This window comes from Apus apus, chromosome 3 (assembly GCF_020740795.1).
Source record: "Apus apus isolate bApuApu2 chromosome 3, bApuApu2.pri.cur, whole genome shotgun sequence".
Lineage (NCBI taxonomy): Eukaryota > Metazoa > Chordata > Aves > Apodiformes > Apodidae > Apus > Apus apus.
In genome coordinates, this window is record NC_067284.1 from 13,357,720 (window position 1) to 13,374,798 (window position 17,079).

Here is a 17,079-nt window from a genome sequence, read left to right on the forward strand (position 1 = left end):
CTAATATGAAAGTATGGGAGAAAGAAGCTGGTTTACTGGTCTGAAGACAAGAAGGTCCCAGAGCTGAAGTTCTCTTCTAGATTTCTGTAGCTGTTTTCAGCTCCTTTGACCTTAAGTGGCTTGAAGAAGCTGTAACTTAGTTTAAAAACCTGAAAAAACAGTTAGTACAAAAATTAACGTTAGTAGTTTTTAAGTTGCAGAATGCTGCCATTATACTGTACGTGTGTTTCAGATGTGCACTTTCCTACTACAGGATAGTGTCCCTGCATGTATATTTCAATTTATTTTCTCATAAATTGAATAGGTAGAGAAGCTGAGAGCTGAAGCTGGAGATCAGTGTCTGCAACAGAAGAAACGTTTGCGAGACAGAGCAGCAGATGCTAAAAGAATTCAGGATCTTGAGCGACAAGTATGTAATAATAGAACTGTGTTTCCTTTAACCTTTCAGATAAGGTCTCTTACAACATTTCCCATGCATTCCATAAGGATAAAGCATTGAATGAAGCCCTGTGATAAAGTAACTTGTGCTATGGAAGACTCCAAACAAAAACCTGCAGTTATTTACTTACAAAGGGCTCTTCTGCTGCTATGTTCTAATGAGCTATTTACTGATAATTTTAAATTTGTTTAAATTATTTTATTTTTTTATTTAAATTATTTTTAAAATTTAATTTAATTTATTTGAATTTTTAAATTTAAATCCTTTTACATTTTAAATTCTTTAAAATACCATTGAGAGTTTCTTGGAAAGAGGCAAGAGGGGAAAAGCACACACAAGCTTGCTCTTTATCTTCTAAGACTCCTTCTGTCCATGCTCAGAAATCCCTACTCATTATAACCAATTTCAACCAAGTTGATTCAAGAGCAGGGGTTTAAATGTTACTGGGTTCCTTTAAGATGCAAAAAAGCTAGGGGAGTAGAGACCTTAAAATTCTTACCTCTACTGAGGAAAAGTCAGGCAGAAATGGGCCTTTCTGAATTTTTGGAGGTGGCAGCTGCATTTGGTAGGAAATGAAACAAATGCAAGAGCCTCCAGTACTCTAATGCAAAGAATATCTTACCCATAGTTAAAAAGATGGGCTTTTTATTAGTCTTGCATGTAAGGTGTTAGGTTTATTTTATTGCAGACTCCAAATTAAAAGGCATATAATCTGTTATTTGGAATAATATTTTCAGTACTGTTATGAAATATCTCTGTAACAGTTGGAAAAGTAGAATGTGAATGTAAGTCCAGAAGAAAAGCAAATACTTTAGCAGCATTAAGAGCCATACACAATTTAAGGGCTAAGCAAGTAAATAAAATGTCCATTTGAGATAAGACAATCTAAAGACCAGACCAATATTTTGTTGAAGATTATGTGTAAGTCAATCAGTAAAGGATTGAGTCTTGCTTTTCTGTAAAAAATAACAAATTTAAATAATGTAAAAAATGTCTCCATGTTGCATGTCTCATTTCCATTTTTCACTCAGCTTAAGTGGTTGACATTTGTTAACACTCTGTCACCTATTTCTCTTCACTTTTCATTAGAACTTTTTTTTTTACTTCTGACTTGATACATTTTTTTTGATAGATCAGAGAAATGGAAGGAATTCTAAAAAGAAGGTATCCAAATTCTTTGCCTGCTTTGATTTATGCTGCTGCTGCTGCTGAGAAAACTGATGACCTTTCAGCTAAAACAAACACAGTTGATTTTTTGGAGAAAAGAATAAAGAAGTTAGAAACAGAACTTGAAGGTAAAGATGATGAAGCTAAAAAAAGTCTCCGGGCCATGGAACAACAGTTTCAAAAAATAAAGGTAAAAGTTGGAAGCTTCTTAAGTAGTCTTGCTCTGCAAGTCACAAGGTCCAACACAGAGTAGTGGTGAGAACTGAAGGCAAGGACCACATTTTCCTCACTACAGGAAAGACTCTGAGGTGCTGGAGCATGCCCAGAGAAGGGCAATGAAGCTGGGGAAGAGAACAAGCCTTTTGAGTAGCTGAGGGAACTGGGGCTGTTCAGTCTGGAGAAAAGGAGTTTCAGAGGAGACCATATTGTGCTCTACAACTAGCTGAGAGGAGGTTGTAGCCAGGTGGGTGTTGATCTCTTATCCCTAGTAACAAGTGACAGAAACAGTGGGAACAGCCTCAAGTTTTGCTGAGGCAGGTTTAGATTGGGTATTAGGAAAAATGTCTTTATCAAAAGGGTTGTCAGGCACTGGAACAGGCTGTCCAGGGAGGTGGTGGAGGCACCGTCTCTGGAGGTATCTAAAAGTTGTGTAGATGGGGTGCTGAGGGACGTGGTTTAGTGGTGGACTCAGCAGTGCTGGGTTAATTCTTGGACTTGATCTTAAAGGTCTTTTCCAACCAAAACAATTCTGCGATTCTGTGACATGCAAGGGAAAAAATATGGCAAGAATTTATAGCCAGAATTTCAGTAGCTTTCGCACCTAAGACAAAAAGAGCATTGGAATTGTTAATTGAAACTGAGAGGACAAGCTTTTGAGGTGTAGTCATTTCGTTCTTACAATTAAGACAAACAGGTTTCATTCTGTGGGTCAGAGTAGCTATTTACCTAATTCCTGGCTGTAGGAAAGGCTGTGGTTTCCAAGGGCTGCTGACTGGGCATTTCTGCAGGCAACATCTGGGAACACTGAAACGCTCTGTCCAAAAATTACATGATCGCGAGTCTTAAGACTTGTGTGAGGAAGCAGTGGAAGTCTGGCAGTTTCCTTCAAGGAAGAGGTGAACTGCTCAAGTGCTGAATGAGCAGGAAAGGAAAGCACTGGCTCATTGTTCCTCCTTTTCTCCATGTGAATATCTCATCGTGCTTTCCTCAGAGGGTATCCAGGTGATTAAGAAGTGTTAAGGTTTTCTCAGATCATTAGGAAGAAGGATGCTGTGTCTTTCTGGATTCATACTTCTGGATTCATACTTCTAAATAAGTAAAAAAAAAAAATCTGTCCTGTTAAAATTTAAGATGTATTTTAAAATGTCAAATATAATTTTGAGTTACGTGACAGCAATGTTTGCAAACTGACATGTAGTAAATATATAATGACAGATTTTTTAAAAAATAAATACTTCTTCCTATACTAAAACAAGAAGTTACTTTGCCTGACCAAGGCAGTAACATCTGAAGAGAACTCAATTATATAAAAATAAAATAGTTTCTTGTTAATTTAATTTTCTTTCCTGTAGTTACTGCACTCACTGTGAGGAAGGATCACTCTGTAGTAAATGTTTTGAGTGATTCTATTTTACTTAAGTTTACTTCACAATTTTTTCCCTCCCTAATTTCTGAACTGATTGAGGAGTGTTGTTAGTGACACTGATGTATCCTGTGTTCTGAAATCTTGCTTTAGATGTGCAGTAACTTTAAGGAATAATAGGAAGAGCTAATAATAACAGCACACTTGAAGAAACTGCTTTTTCTTCCCCTCCTCCTGCTCCCCTCTCTTAGATACAGTATGAGCAAAGACTTGCAGAGCTTGAACAGCTGCTTGCCTACAAATTCGTGAGTGAGTCACCAAAACTGAATGGTGATAAAGCCAGTACTACAGAACTTGAACAGGAGCTTCAGAATCTAAAGAAGACCCATCAGATCACTGTTAAAAACCTCCAGACAGAAATCGAAAACCTTAAAAGTCAAAATTCCCAATTAAAACTCAGAAGTAAAAAGGATAATAAAGACTTAGAGTCCACAGACTCTCAAATGAAACAAGGTAACACAAAAGACAAGCTGTTAAAGCTAAATGAGGAACTGGTCACCAAAAATAGAGAAATACAAGACCTCACAAAAACTGTAGAGAAACTTCAAAAAGAAAGGATGGTGATGTTGTCTGATGATAATTTGAGAAATAGAGCTGATAATAAGGATAATTCTGCAGCAATCTTCAAAAAGAACACCTCATCAACAGATGAAAGGAAGTCCAGCACCAGTGAACCCTTTCAAAGCTTTTGCAATGATGACAAAATACACCAACCACGTGCCTTTGCTGATTCCAGTCTCTTGGAAGTGCTGCAAGAAAATGCACAGCTGAAAGAGGAGCTGGAAAGATTGTCTCTGGAAATGAACCAGCAGAGGGTGAAGTCTCAAGCAACACTGGCTTATTCTGAAAATAACATACGCAGGTAAATGCCTTAAAAACCTCGTTAAAGTGATGGTTGATTCAGGATTGAAGTGACACACTAGTATGTCAGCCATGGGTGAAACTAGTTTATACTTAGCTAATGTTCTTGGTTAATTTCATTTTTACTGTTTGCTTTGGGTTTGGGGTTTGGGGTTTTTTTGGTTGGTGGGTTTTCTTAGAGCAGTGCACTGTCAGGATTCTTTCTACAGGCAAACCTATGTTAATCCTTCCTATTAATGCTACAATTTATCATGGTTTTGAGTAAAAATACCTCAGTAGAAATCACTATTTTTTAGATGCTTTCTGTTTGTGCTGTATAGCATTGAGATTTGATACACAGGCTTTCCTTCAAACTGGGGTATGCTTTCAGTGGGATTTGCTTGACCAACTGCAGAAACTTTACATGTCACTTGGTCTCCCTTAGATTCCTTCATAGTCAGAGGAAACTGGCATATTTATATTGCAACACATGCTGTTCTAAAACAGATACCTGAAATAGGACAGCTGCATTATGATTTAAATGAACCTGTTTTCTCTCCTATGTTTGTTTTTTTTTTTTTTTATAAGAGGAAAAGGTGATTGGCTGAGTTTTCTGTATTTGAGCTACCTCTAGTTAAGTGGGGCACATAATCAACATTGTAGGCTTCCCACCCTGTCATCCCTCCAGAGCAGCAGAAGTAGTGGTGGTGTTACCTTTTGAGGTTTTGTTATGAAAATTCAAATACATGCTGCCTTAAATGTTTTTGATATATGTTCAAGTAAGAAACTTTGCTGGATATTTGAAGAACTGTCTGTAGCTGCTTTACGTTATTTTCCTTTCACTCTGTTCAGGATACAGGAAGACACAGAAGAATACATTGCATCTCTGAAGGCTTCTCACCAGAGGGAGGTGGAGAAAATTCTTTGCCAGTATGCAAAGGAGCATTCTACCTCTAAAGTAGCTGAACTAAACAGCAGAATTTCAACACAAGAGGTAAGACACAGTAGATACGTTCATCACATATAGATATTGTTAAAGTTATTTATTTATAGATTACTATATACTTTTTCTTACTTTGAAGTAGGATCTGTTATTTCAAAAATGGCCCTGTGCCACTGTATTCACAGAATCTTGCAATGGCTGAGGTTGGAAGGAAGCTCTGGAGATCATCTTGTCCAACCCCCCTGCTCAAGCAGGGTCATCTAGAGCCAGCTGCTCTAGATGGGTTTTGAATATCCCCCCCGGGAGGGAGATTCCACAACCTCTCTGAGCTTAGAGACCCAAACAAGTGCTTGGTCACTTTCACAGTAAAGAAGTTTTTCTTATGTTCAGACAGAACCTCCTGCATTTCAGCTTGTGGCCTTTGCTGCTTCACTGTCACTGGATACCACTGGAAGTAGCTTGGTTCTGTGCAAAGAGAGGCTTTGCACTCTCTCTTCAGATATTTGGAAACATTGATGAGATCTCCCTGAGCCTTCTCTCCTCCAAGCTGAATAGTCTCAGCTTTCTGAGCCTTTCCATACGTGAGAGATGCTCCAGTCCCTTCATCATCTTGATGGCCCTTTGTGGACTCTCTCCAGTAGCTCTATGTCTCTTGCACTGGGGAACCCAGAACTGGACACAGAACTGCAGGTGTGGCTTCACCAGAGCTGAGTAGAAGGGAAGGACCACCTTCCTCAGACAGCTGGCAACATTCATACTAGTGTAGCCCAGGATACCCTTAGCCTTTTGTTCAGCTTGGTATCAACCAGGACACCCAGGTCCTTTTATGCAAAGCCGCTCTTCAGGTGGGTGGCCCCAAACATACACTGGTGCCTGGGCTTGTTCCTCACCAAGAGCAGGACTTTGCACTTCCCTTTGTTGAAGTTCATGAGATTCCTGTGAGGCTATTGCTCCAGCCTGTCAGGGACCCCCTGGATAGCAGCACAATCCTCTGGTGTGTCAGCCACTCCTTCCAGTTTTATACGATCAGCAAACTTGCTGAGGCTGCATTCTGCCCCATCATCCTGATCATTAATTAAGATCTTGATCAGGATTGGACCCAGAATTGACAATTTTACACACCACACACCTGAGTGACTGGCTTCCAACTGGACTTCGTTACACCCATTGCTACCCTTTGGCCCAACCATTTAAGTCAGTATGTAGTCCACCTCAGTGTGTGCTCATCCAACCCATACTTCATCAGCTTCTCTGAGGATCTTGCAGGAGACAGTGTTGAAAGCCTTACTACTGAATTCCAGGTAGGCAATATCCACTGCTTTCCCCTCGTCTGCCAAGCCAGTCATTTTATCATAGAGGGTTGTCAGGTTGGTCAAGCATGACTTCCCCCTTGTGAACCCATCCTTACTACTCCTGATCACCTTCTTGTCCTTTATGTGCCTGCCAGGTTTCCAGGATTAGCTGTTTCATCACTCTCCCAGGGTGAGGTGAGGCTGACTAGCCTGTAGTTGAGTCACCATCTGTGGATGTGCTTAAAAGTCATCTACGTGTGGCACTTGGGAATATGGCTTAGTGCTGAACTTGGTAGAGTAGGGCTAATGGTTGGACCTGATGATCTTGAAGGTCTTTTCCAACCTAAGTGATTCTGTGATTGTTAATATATGCATCATTTACACCTGCAGCACTACAATACTGGTTATATATTTTTCCTGTGTAGGTCTTCACATGTTGTCTTGGGTATTCATGTTAATGATGACTATTTTTAACCTTTTTGTAGATATTAATAAAACATCTTCAAGAACAAATCAGTGAGCAACAGACACGTCAGGAAGCCCTGCTACTTTCACAAATGAGAGAGGAACTCCTACAAAAAGAGGTATGTTTAAATTTGGATTGAGGGTACCTTATGCTAATAAAAGAGTTTTCAATTTCTTCTGTGTACAGTCTCAAATAATATATAGGATATAAGTCTTAGAAGTGGTATCTTTGCCAATTGCTTCTACATCAAGTATACCTGAGAATTCAATACATTTTTTCTAATGTAAAACAGAGAACACAGCTCAGAAGATGGAACTTTGTCCTCCTATTAGTATTATTACTGTTACTAGTATTATAATTGCTATTATTATTGATATAATTATGCTGTTGTTATTAACTATTATTAATTATTACTCTTAAGAAGTTAGATGTGTCTGACATCTGTCTTAAAATTGAACAGGTTAATCCAAGCATTCATAGCCTCCTCTTTGAGAGTTGTGATGGATAGTAAATAGACCACAGGACTTTTTCTTTATTAAGAGGCTGTTTCGCTATTATTTGAAAATTATTTGTTCAGATAAGCCTTCCTTTTTTCTTCCTTCATTGCCATAAAGCTGACTTAGGCAATTATTTTCTTGGGTTTCTCCTTTGATATCTATGAACCTTGAGGTCTCAAAAAGAGAAGGTTAATTGTAGTAGTTCTGAAATTCACTAGTTTGAGAGAGAGGCATCTTTTTCTTTCCTAATCTACTTCTGTTGATGTAATCTAAAAATTAGACTTGTTCATGCTTTCATTTTTGGGTTAATATTGTGTAAAATTGCTGTCTTTTAGCTCAAGCTTTTTGAAGTATTGGCTATGTTTTTGGCATCCTTAAAATGCTGCCAATCTTTCTATCACCTGGTCAGGTGGAGAATACAGCCTGTCCAAGCATTGCATGTATGCTTAATTTACCATCTCCTTGGTGTAGGAACATTGCTAATTTTAACTTCATTTTGATAATACAGTTATTAACCTGAAAAATTATTGAAAAGAGTTCTCCTATTCTGTAAAGGACTGAGAACTCCAGACATTTAATCCTGTTTGCTTGACCCTGTTTACTTAGAAATGAATTTTCAGTGTGTTTTTACTATGTACTTAATATAATTAATCTTAAATACTTAATTAGATCAGCGAGACTATCTTATCCATTAAAAATTCCACCTCTGTTGTGAAGTATTTATAGAAATGGAGAGAGTTCATAGAGAGAGAAAGAAGATCTCCTATTAAACAAGCTCTGTATCTCCAGAATAAAGGCTGAGACTTTGAGTTCATATTATGAATCTAGTAACACATGTTGCCTTTCCATACGAAGCTGGTTTCACTCCAGTGACCCCAGTGTATATGTAATACTTCCTCCTGGGAGAACAGGGGTAGAGTACTATGAGACAAAATTATTCAACAGGTTTGTTTCTTCTGTGCCTGTTTGCTTTACAGATTATTATTGACAGTGCTGGTTAAGAGGATGGTCATCCTATCTGACCCACAGGTTACAAGCTGAGTTTGAGGTGCTGGCATTTAAGAAAATGGAGTGGAGCACCTTTGCTACCAAAATAATTGCTGGACTATACAGAGAGAAATGTCAAAGTAAAGCCTTGCTTTTGGCCTCTAGTAGGATTGCTTTATTTGAGTAATAATCTCTGCTGCTTTAAAAATGCATTTTAAGCATTAAATGTTTAAATAAGTTGAGCTGAAAAAAAGAAGGCAAGCAAACCTGTAAATATAATTAGTTGTGATAGGGAAAAGCACTACCATTGGTAATAGGATTCAGACTCCTCTCTCTAAAATGGTGGTACCTCAAAAAAGGCAAAGTTCTTTCCTGAGGGTCATTGGAAGATTGTTCCTTGAACATTAATGTTATAAGTGTTGTTTGTGGATGTTTTCCATTAATTATATGACATAACAGCTTGCATGTAGCACAGCTTTGTATTTAACATAGTTCTGTTTCTGGCAAAAATATACAAAGCCCATATTAACCCTGGGGATTTTTCCTCCTCATTAACATCTTTCCTGCCTGATTTTTTTCTTGAATTTAATCATGTACTTGAGATCACACATCAGCTCTTTCCTTCAGTGGGGAAGCTTAGCAGACAAGCAGCAGACACTTTATTTTCATAGGACTCATGAAACTAAGACTTCTGCTTCTTTGACAAATGTGGCTGAAATTGGCCCACAGGTTCAAAGCTGCTGGAGAAATGGACAGGAAAAATGTAGTAACAAAGGCCTTATTGTTTTAGAAAACCACACTGAAAAATGGAAATAATAGTATGCCATCTTGGAATCACTTCTCAGTAAGAGGGGCAACATCCATTGAAGCACACACTGCTTTCAGCTGCTTGAGTTCAGCAGCAGAGAGCCAAGGATGCCTGAGTGCTTGAAGAGGGTTTGCAGTCTGCAGATATATTGGATAAGGGAGTATTGGGGAGTTAAGAGTTATAATAAAGAATAAAAACTACAAAGCTTTCTCTTTAGTTTACTTTACCATGTTAAGAAAGTGACCAAAAAAACCCAGGATGTTACATGAAGAAATAACAAGTTACTTAAAATGGGCAAAGAATGAAACTAAACCAGTAGGTAATTTTAAGAAAGCTTACCTGAATTTCTGGAGGTTTAGGAAATTAGTTTTAAGCAATCGCTAGATTTGACTTGGCCTGGCAATTATTAGGTCAAAAGGGTTTGTAATAATGTGCATGATCACCATGGCTTTTCTTAATTTATTCCTTAGAAATACACTGGTACGTTTTATATTTGATCTTTATCCAGGATATGAGAAGAGATTGTGTAAGAACATCTAATAACAATATTCATAGAATCATGGAATGGTTTGGGTTGGAAGGGACCTTAAAGATCATCTAGTTCCAACCCCCTGCATGGGCAGGGACATCTCCCACTAGACCAGGTTGCTCAAAGCCCCATCCAACCTGGCCTTCAACACTGCCAGGGATGGGGCAACCACAGTTTCCCTGGGCAACCTGTGCCAGTGTCTCACCACCTTCACACTGAAGAATTTCTTCCTAATGTCTAGCCTGAATCTCCCCTCTTCCAGTTTTGATCCATTATCCCTTGTTCTATCACTACAGGCCCTTACAAGAAGCCCCTCCCCAGCTTTCCTGTAGGCCCTTCAGGCACTGGAATGCCACTGCAAGGTCTCTCTGGAGTCTTCTCCTTTCCAGGCTGAAAAACACCAACTGTATTAATTTTTTAGTATGTTTAGAAGTATGAAAATTGACTGTGAATAATCACATCATCACATACTATGAACAGGATTGGATTTATCAAAAAGGACAAGATTCTCATCTCCTCAGGCCACTCATTACAAATGAAGGCCCTCACCTAAGTCCCTGAGCCCCTGTTTAAGCTTGTGAATACAGGAGCTTTATGTCTTCCTTTCTGCAGCTTTTGAGTGGAATGATTAAACAATGCAAATACACTTTGAAAGGAATCTTAACCACTACTTAACACTTAATGGTAACAATTTTAATCAATTATCTCAAACTCTAGGTGTCAAAATTGTTGGAAGAACTGAGAGAGGCTAAGGAGAGTCAGAGCCCTGAAATGAAACATTTCTTGTGCCTGGAAAAGAAAATCAAGCATATGGAGACCAGACATGCAGAAAGAGAGCAAGAAATTCAAAAGGTACACCAGAGTATATCAGCATTTACTTATGCAATTGATTGGTTTAACTGTAGTTTTATGGTACTTGCACAGGCCCATTCAGCTCACACTGCAGGGGGCAAGTACCTTTTCAGGGAGCCGTGGTTTTGTCTTTGGGACCTGCTGGTGCACGTGAATGTAGATGCAGTCCTTGCCAGCACCTCCTTGCTGTGGGAACTCAAGTTACTTGTGCATGACTTGTGTATCTGGTGCATAACCTCCTCACAACGTGATCTAAGGAGGCCTTGCTTTTGCAGAGGGTTGGACCACCTGACCTCTGGAAGCCCCCTGAATCAGCCAGTTGTTTCGTGTTTCAATGACAGGATGAAAGCTAGCTATGAAAAATTGGTGAGAGTTTGTAATGAAGTTTGTTAAGCTAGGATGTATTCCTCAATTGAACTGTAATTTTATTTTCTAGCCCTCAAAGTCCCATTCAGAAAAGCAGCATTAGAAGTATAGAAACATCATGTACTGGTTTTAATACCCAAAACAACAACAAAAGTCTTTCTTCTCCTTTTTTGATTTTGAAGGCTGGATCTTGTATCTGACATTTGTGTCCCTTGAATGGGCAAAACAATTCTGCATTGACTTTTTAATCTGATTTTATGTCATGGCCTCTATCCTGATTTTTCATCTATCTGGGGAGCTTCTATCATCTGGAAACAATTTTCTGTTCTAGTTCATAAAGATTTTTTTCTCAGTACTTTCATCACTTACATACACGACTGTCTTTTGTTAGTGTCTTACCTTATGTTTTACTTAAGTATTTGAAGTCAAAGGGCAGTTGGACTGGAAGATCATCAAACCCATAGTAGTTCTTAGTTTGTAGAGTTTGTTCTAGATTTGAAACGAGGTGTCAAGGAACACACTTTTAGGTACAGCATTATTTCTGGTAGGTTTTATCCTCATACATTTCCACGTCGGGTATTTACTTTCCTTCCCAAAAAGATCTGTGTATAAAACAAGTCACTGGATTAAGAACAAACCTTGCAACCACTGGTGATTTTACTCTTTTTGTTCAGATTCTGTCCTCCTAAAGGCCACTGTCATAGTTACTTTTTTAAATACTATTAATTTGCTTTTGTATAATTTGAGAATTTTTTTACCATTTCTGCGAAGTATCTGCTGCTGCCTCATCTGTGATCGATCTCCACTGAATTCATTACCTGGCCAATAGAATTTACCATGATGTTTTAAAAAAAAATTAAAAATTTGATGTGCAACAACTCCTGCTAAGTAATTTCATCTTTCCTGGTGCTACTAGCCTTGTTATGTATTAAGAATTGGGTTCTGTTTGTCCTAGTTTTGCACCTAAAATAATCTGCAGTGGGTGACACTGAACAGTCCCCCAGACAATAACAAACTGAACAGTGTAGAAAAATGAATTGTTGAACAAGGAAATATAACAGGTTATCCTTAACTCTCAAACTACAAATACAGTCATTTTATGGCCTTTAGCTGATAGAGCTTAAAGACTATTACAATTAGTAGTTCTGTGGAAATTTTGATATCTTGTGACACTTTTGATTTGGGGTAATTGAACAGGATTATGCCATGGATACATAACAAAAATTAATTCAATCTTTTATCTGCAGCAGCTTCAGACCTTTGTCACTACAGGATATTTTCTCTCCCAAAACACATAATTCAGATTTGTTTTCTCTTGCAGAGTGTTCTTTTAATTAACACTTAGCAATTCAAAAGGTTAATTTTTATTAGAGGGTTTTATGTTACATGCTCAGCTTTGTCCTAAATATTCAAACTTTTAATTGCTGCTTTGGAGAGGATGAAAGATAATTCTCCTGAGACTCAGGAGTCAGTAATAATCCTACCCTTCTGTCATTAATACAGATATTTAAAGTAATTTATTGCCAAAGGGGCAGAGCTGGCTGAGTATCTGCCTAGAAAGTCACATTGTGCTGCCTTGCTTCTAACCTGCAGGCAGCCCAACGGGCACAGCATGTGAGTGAAGCAAGACACAGCCAGGAGGTGGAAAAGTGGCGAAGACTGGCCCAAAGGAAGAATCAGGAACTGGAGAGATTCCGTGTGGAATTGGATGCAATATTGGATGTTTTACGTGAACTGCAGAAACAAGGGGTGGTTATTCCTGCACCTAATTCCAATGGATTCGGCATGACAGACAGCTGTTGGAAGACATGATTAGGTAGGAGTTGGTAAGAGAGGCAGGACTTTATTATTCAAAGTTATATAAAGAAAATAGTATTATTAAAAATCATTAATATGACATTTGTAACTTGAATTGCATTCTGATCTTATCTGGAATCTTGCTTGTCCAAGGGTAGGTTTGCACTGAGCAACTGTGCATATTCTACATTTTATATTTCATTATGAATAAAGTTACATGCATTTTTTTTTTAAGTATTGGGAATATGAAGGTTATTTCATAAACTCCCTTGCCACTGAGAAATTCCATTTGATGCTTTTTCAAATACTGTGGAATATGCCTGAGTATTTTTAACTTTTGTTTATAACTTGTCTTACAGGGATTACTTTGTGAACAATTTGAGCAATAAGCAGTTTGCTTGTATTTTTAGTCTTTTTTCAAACATTTTGCTTCTCTTCCTCTAATACATAAAATGTTCCTTCCCTTATCTTTAAGACCCCTTTCAACTTTGTGAATGACTGGAGGTCTGGAGCAGAACAGGCTTTCTTTGGTGATGTTCAAATTCGAGCTATTCTGTTTACTTTGCAGAGATTTCCAACAGTGCTGGTAAGAATGATGGCAGAGTGATCTAGCTGAACTGTTATGGGGCAGATGTGAAAAAAGCCTGTGAAGTACAGTGTGAGGGTAGTTACTGGTGTCCCTTTTAAAAGGGAAGACTGTACTGAGCAAGATTTTTACAAAGGGCTGTTCTGGATCTGCTCAAGTACCATCTTCATAGATCATCTTTGCAGAATAAAGAGGTCAATCAAATAGGAAAGCAGAAAAGCTCAACTGCAGGGATATGTTGGTGGGCAAATTGAGACTTAAAATACTGAGCAAATTGGAAAAGGGGCCAGATATAAAAACCAAACCAAAACACAATAGTCTTCAGGAGTGACAAAGAAGAGTAATATGCTTGAGCAGAAATAATTTACCACCCAAATACAGAATATGGGTCTAACTTTCTGCTGCACTGACAGGCCTCATAGCAGGTACCAAGATGAACCTCAGGGAGACCTAGCCTTCTCCCTCTCCTCCTGCGCCCTGTGGGAGTTACACCTGAGTGTAGAGCCTGCTAAGATACTAGACAGCATAGGGGCAGTTGCTACTGCAGCATGAATCATACAGACTTAGTGTGCTAAGCTTTTGGTCCCTTGTTTCAGAAGAAAGATGGACCAGCTAGAGGGAACAGAAAAATCAGCAGCCTAGAAGACAGCCTTAGGAACCACTGAAGCCACCAGGGCTGCCCTGCTCCAGAGGAGACAGGAGGGAAGATGGGGATGGCTGTTGTGCTGGTCCCGTGCAAAAACTGCTGCTACGAGGAGAGAAAAGGGAGAAACAGTTAAGTCAGATTCTAGTAAGGAAAAGTCAATCTAGCTAGCTATTTGGTAGCTGTAATGACAGGTTTTCAAACATTAAAATCAGTACATGACTACTATTGGTTCATCAGTTTGAAGACTCAGCACTGGAAGTCCGTAAGTGTTCCGTAGCACATATATTGAGGTTGTAGATCACTCAACTATACCTTCATTTTGGGCAAAGAGAAGATAAAAAAGTCAGAATGTACTCTTCAGGTCCCTGGTTTAAGCTAGCTTTTAAGTCAAATGTGGTGTAGATCAGGTCTATCTATTTATGTATTTATACATCATGCTTCTTCAGGGATCAGCAGTAATTGTACATTTTGGATTATAGAAGCATGTGACTGAGCATGGATAAAGAACAATATATATATTTTTGTATAAACCTACATGGTGTATAAGCACAGACAGTAATCAACAGTGCAAGGATTTTTTTTTTTTTGCATATACACACACAAATTGAGACAGAATGTATACACAACAGATATTAAAAACAGTCAGCTGGCAATTAATTATATTAATCGTGGTTGTTTAATATTCAGATATTTTCAGTATTTTTAGTTTGGATGTTTTTTCCCTCAGTGATGAAACGTTAGTCATAAAATGTGTAAATACAATAATGCTCTGTATATAAAATATCAGCTATATGTAAATATGCTATTTTCTTAATTTAGAACTGGTTTGCAAATGAAAAGGATAAAACTGAGTCATTTCAACTTCCATTTATTTTCTGTACAATTTGCTATACATGTAACACTGTACATTATGCTATACATTAAAGCATGTGACCCAAAGTGAGATTTTTTAAATGAAAGCAACTCTTGTGTTCCCAGAGGAGCCAGGTCCTGGATGTAAGTATGCTGGGGCACTGCCTGGGACAGGAAGGGCTAGGGGAAGCATTTCTTGTTCCTGGAAACTCCCTCTCTCAAACATATAATCCCTTAGGTCATCCAGAGGGAGTGTTCTCGGTGTTCATGCAGTTCATTCAAACATCTCCTAAAATTCTTACATTCAGTTCTCAGCAAATGTAGGTATTTTACATAGTCTGAATTAAATTTCAGATTAAATTCTCTCTCCCAGTCTTATTTTACTAAGGACAGTATTATTTACTATTGCTGTAATATGATTCATACTGTGTTCTCACATATTTATGTAGTTGTACATTCCCAGAAGCATTGTTTGAAGGCATTTGCTGTGGACTGGCACTCTGGGCAGTAACAGACTCTCTCTGGTCTTGAATGGCTGTAATAAATGTGTCCTTTTTGGAGAAGTAAGGCCCAACTTTTAACTTCTCTGCTGAAGTGGTAAGTTCTTGGCTCTCCAGCAGTCTTTACAGTACAGAAAGGGGAAAATACCCTGAAACACAGAGCAAAGGCTGACAAAACAGGTCCTTAGCTCTTGCTGTATTCCACTGAGGATTTCAGTGGGATATTTCAGAGGGTAATTCATAGAATTATATACTCCTCTTTTATGGCTTTCCTTTTCTTATGCCATGCTATTTCATCAAGCATTTCCAGGAGGCATTATAGTGAATGGATTAAAAAGATTTTATAATGTCTTCGAATCATTGCCGTATGTTTAGCTGGAGTTCATTTGTTTACAGCAAAGCAGCTGGAGTATAATAATTTGAATTGTCGTGCTTAAAGCTTTTAGGAAATGACATGAGCAGCTGGCGGGGTGCCTCAGTGACCTAGATTACAGACAAGACCTTTATTTCAAGAGAGGAAAATAGGGTGTGCAAAAGAATATCAGACCTCATTATGGCATTTGTGGCAGAGACATAAACAGTGTGTTCTATTTCAAGTTTTCTGAAATACGTCAAATTTGTTCATGTAGCAAAACAGGTTATCATGGATCGAGACTTTATTTGATAGTACATAATACATTTTGAACTCTGTCACTGTATCCAGTATTTAATCTGCTCTAGGAAAAGATGGAAGAGAGCCCTGCATACTAGCACCAGATATTAGCTGTGCAAATCCAGTTCTGCAGGAAAGGGAGGCCATGCATCAAGTGCTGCCATGACTCTTTTGAACAGAAAGTCCTCTGATTCCTTAGGTAATGTTTAGCCTTTCCTACTGCTAACTACATGCCTCTTGGCAAAAAATAAGGAAGTACAGGCCTCCAACTCTTGATCTTGTCAGAGAATATGTGGTTGGAGAACATGGCTCTGTGCTGTCCCTGCTGCCTGTCAGTACCTGAGGCTAGTAAGTTCAGTCCAGTTCTACAGTAGCTTCAGTTGATTTATTTATCAGCTTTCACTGTCAGGAGGAAAGCAAAAAAGCACACTTGAATTCCGCCTTTGCCAGTGACTTGTGAAGGGTGTTGTGAGGTTCTTTTAACCACAGCATTACAAAAAAGTCATTATTAAATATTCAAGATCTGCTGCTCAGGCACATAAATACTACATTGCATGAGAAACATCACAAACTTCCACCTTTCAGCCTCTGAGACCACAGATCACTGGATTTTAGTACAGAAGTTCATGGTTATACCTTTTCATTTGTTTCTTTATAAGCAGGCCTTTTCTGAATGTAGGCTGTAGAGTGTTTGGTTTTGATTATTTTTTTCTTAAAGATACACAATTAAAAACTTTGCACAGAAAAACAGTTCACAAACGTTCACCTTTGAAAACTGGAATACGTAACTTGACTTAGTAACTTCTTACAGAATACATGTTTATGCAAACAAACATATGTATTTATCTTGGGGGAACTCTGTGAAGTTAAATTACCACAGGTGGGGCATTTATAGTGAATTTTGAGATCAGGCTCTCAAACAGACAGCCCAAGTAGTAAGAAAACTTGCAATAATTCTTTTTTCAAACACTATTAAATTCAGGGTATTTGCTTTTAAGGATTACCCTTTGAAAAAAATGTCAAAACATTTTTAACTATTTGCTGGGAAAAGATGGATTTATTTTTTTTAATGGGGTATATAAAGCTGGTTATTATGCCAACCTCCTTTCTTCTCAGGCAAAACATTATGACTATTAGTTCTTTCAAAAGGAAAGAAAAATAAAAAAGAACAGCTGTAAAGTTAACTGCTTTTGAAAGCTGCAGAAACTTTGTGTTTCC

The 17,079-nt window shown here is 38.2% G+C and overlaps 1 protein-coding gene across 5 annotated transcripts in view; it reads left to right on the top strand.

The window, feature by feature from the left end:
* CEP162 (centrosomal protein 162) overlaps positions 1 to 14,800 on the top strand; it is a 45,674-nt gene extending 30,874 nt beyond the window's left edge. For all 5 annotated transcript variants that reach the window (XM_051614765.1, XM_051614767.1, XM_051614768.1 and 2 more), the window contains 7 exons: positions 305 to 409; positions 1,572 to 1,796; positions 3,440 to 4,110; positions 4,941 to 5,082; positions 6,809 to 6,907; positions 10,328 to 10,462; positions 12,422 to 14,800. In XM_051614765.1, coding sequence (XP_051470725.1) covers positions 305 to 409; positions 1,572 to 1,796; positions 3,440 to 4,110; positions 4,941 to 5,082; positions 6,809 to 6,907; positions 10,328 to 10,462; positions 12,422 to 12,640 — 1,596 coding nt within the window. In that variant the 3' untranslated portion in view covers positions 12,641 to 14,800. The remainder of the gene's footprint in view (positions 1 to 304; positions 410 to 1,571; positions 1,797 to 3,439; positions 4,111 to 4,940; positions 5,083 to 6,808; positions 6,908 to 10,327; positions 10,463 to 12,421) is intronic.
* Positions 14,801 to 17,079: the final 2,279 nt, after the last annotated feature.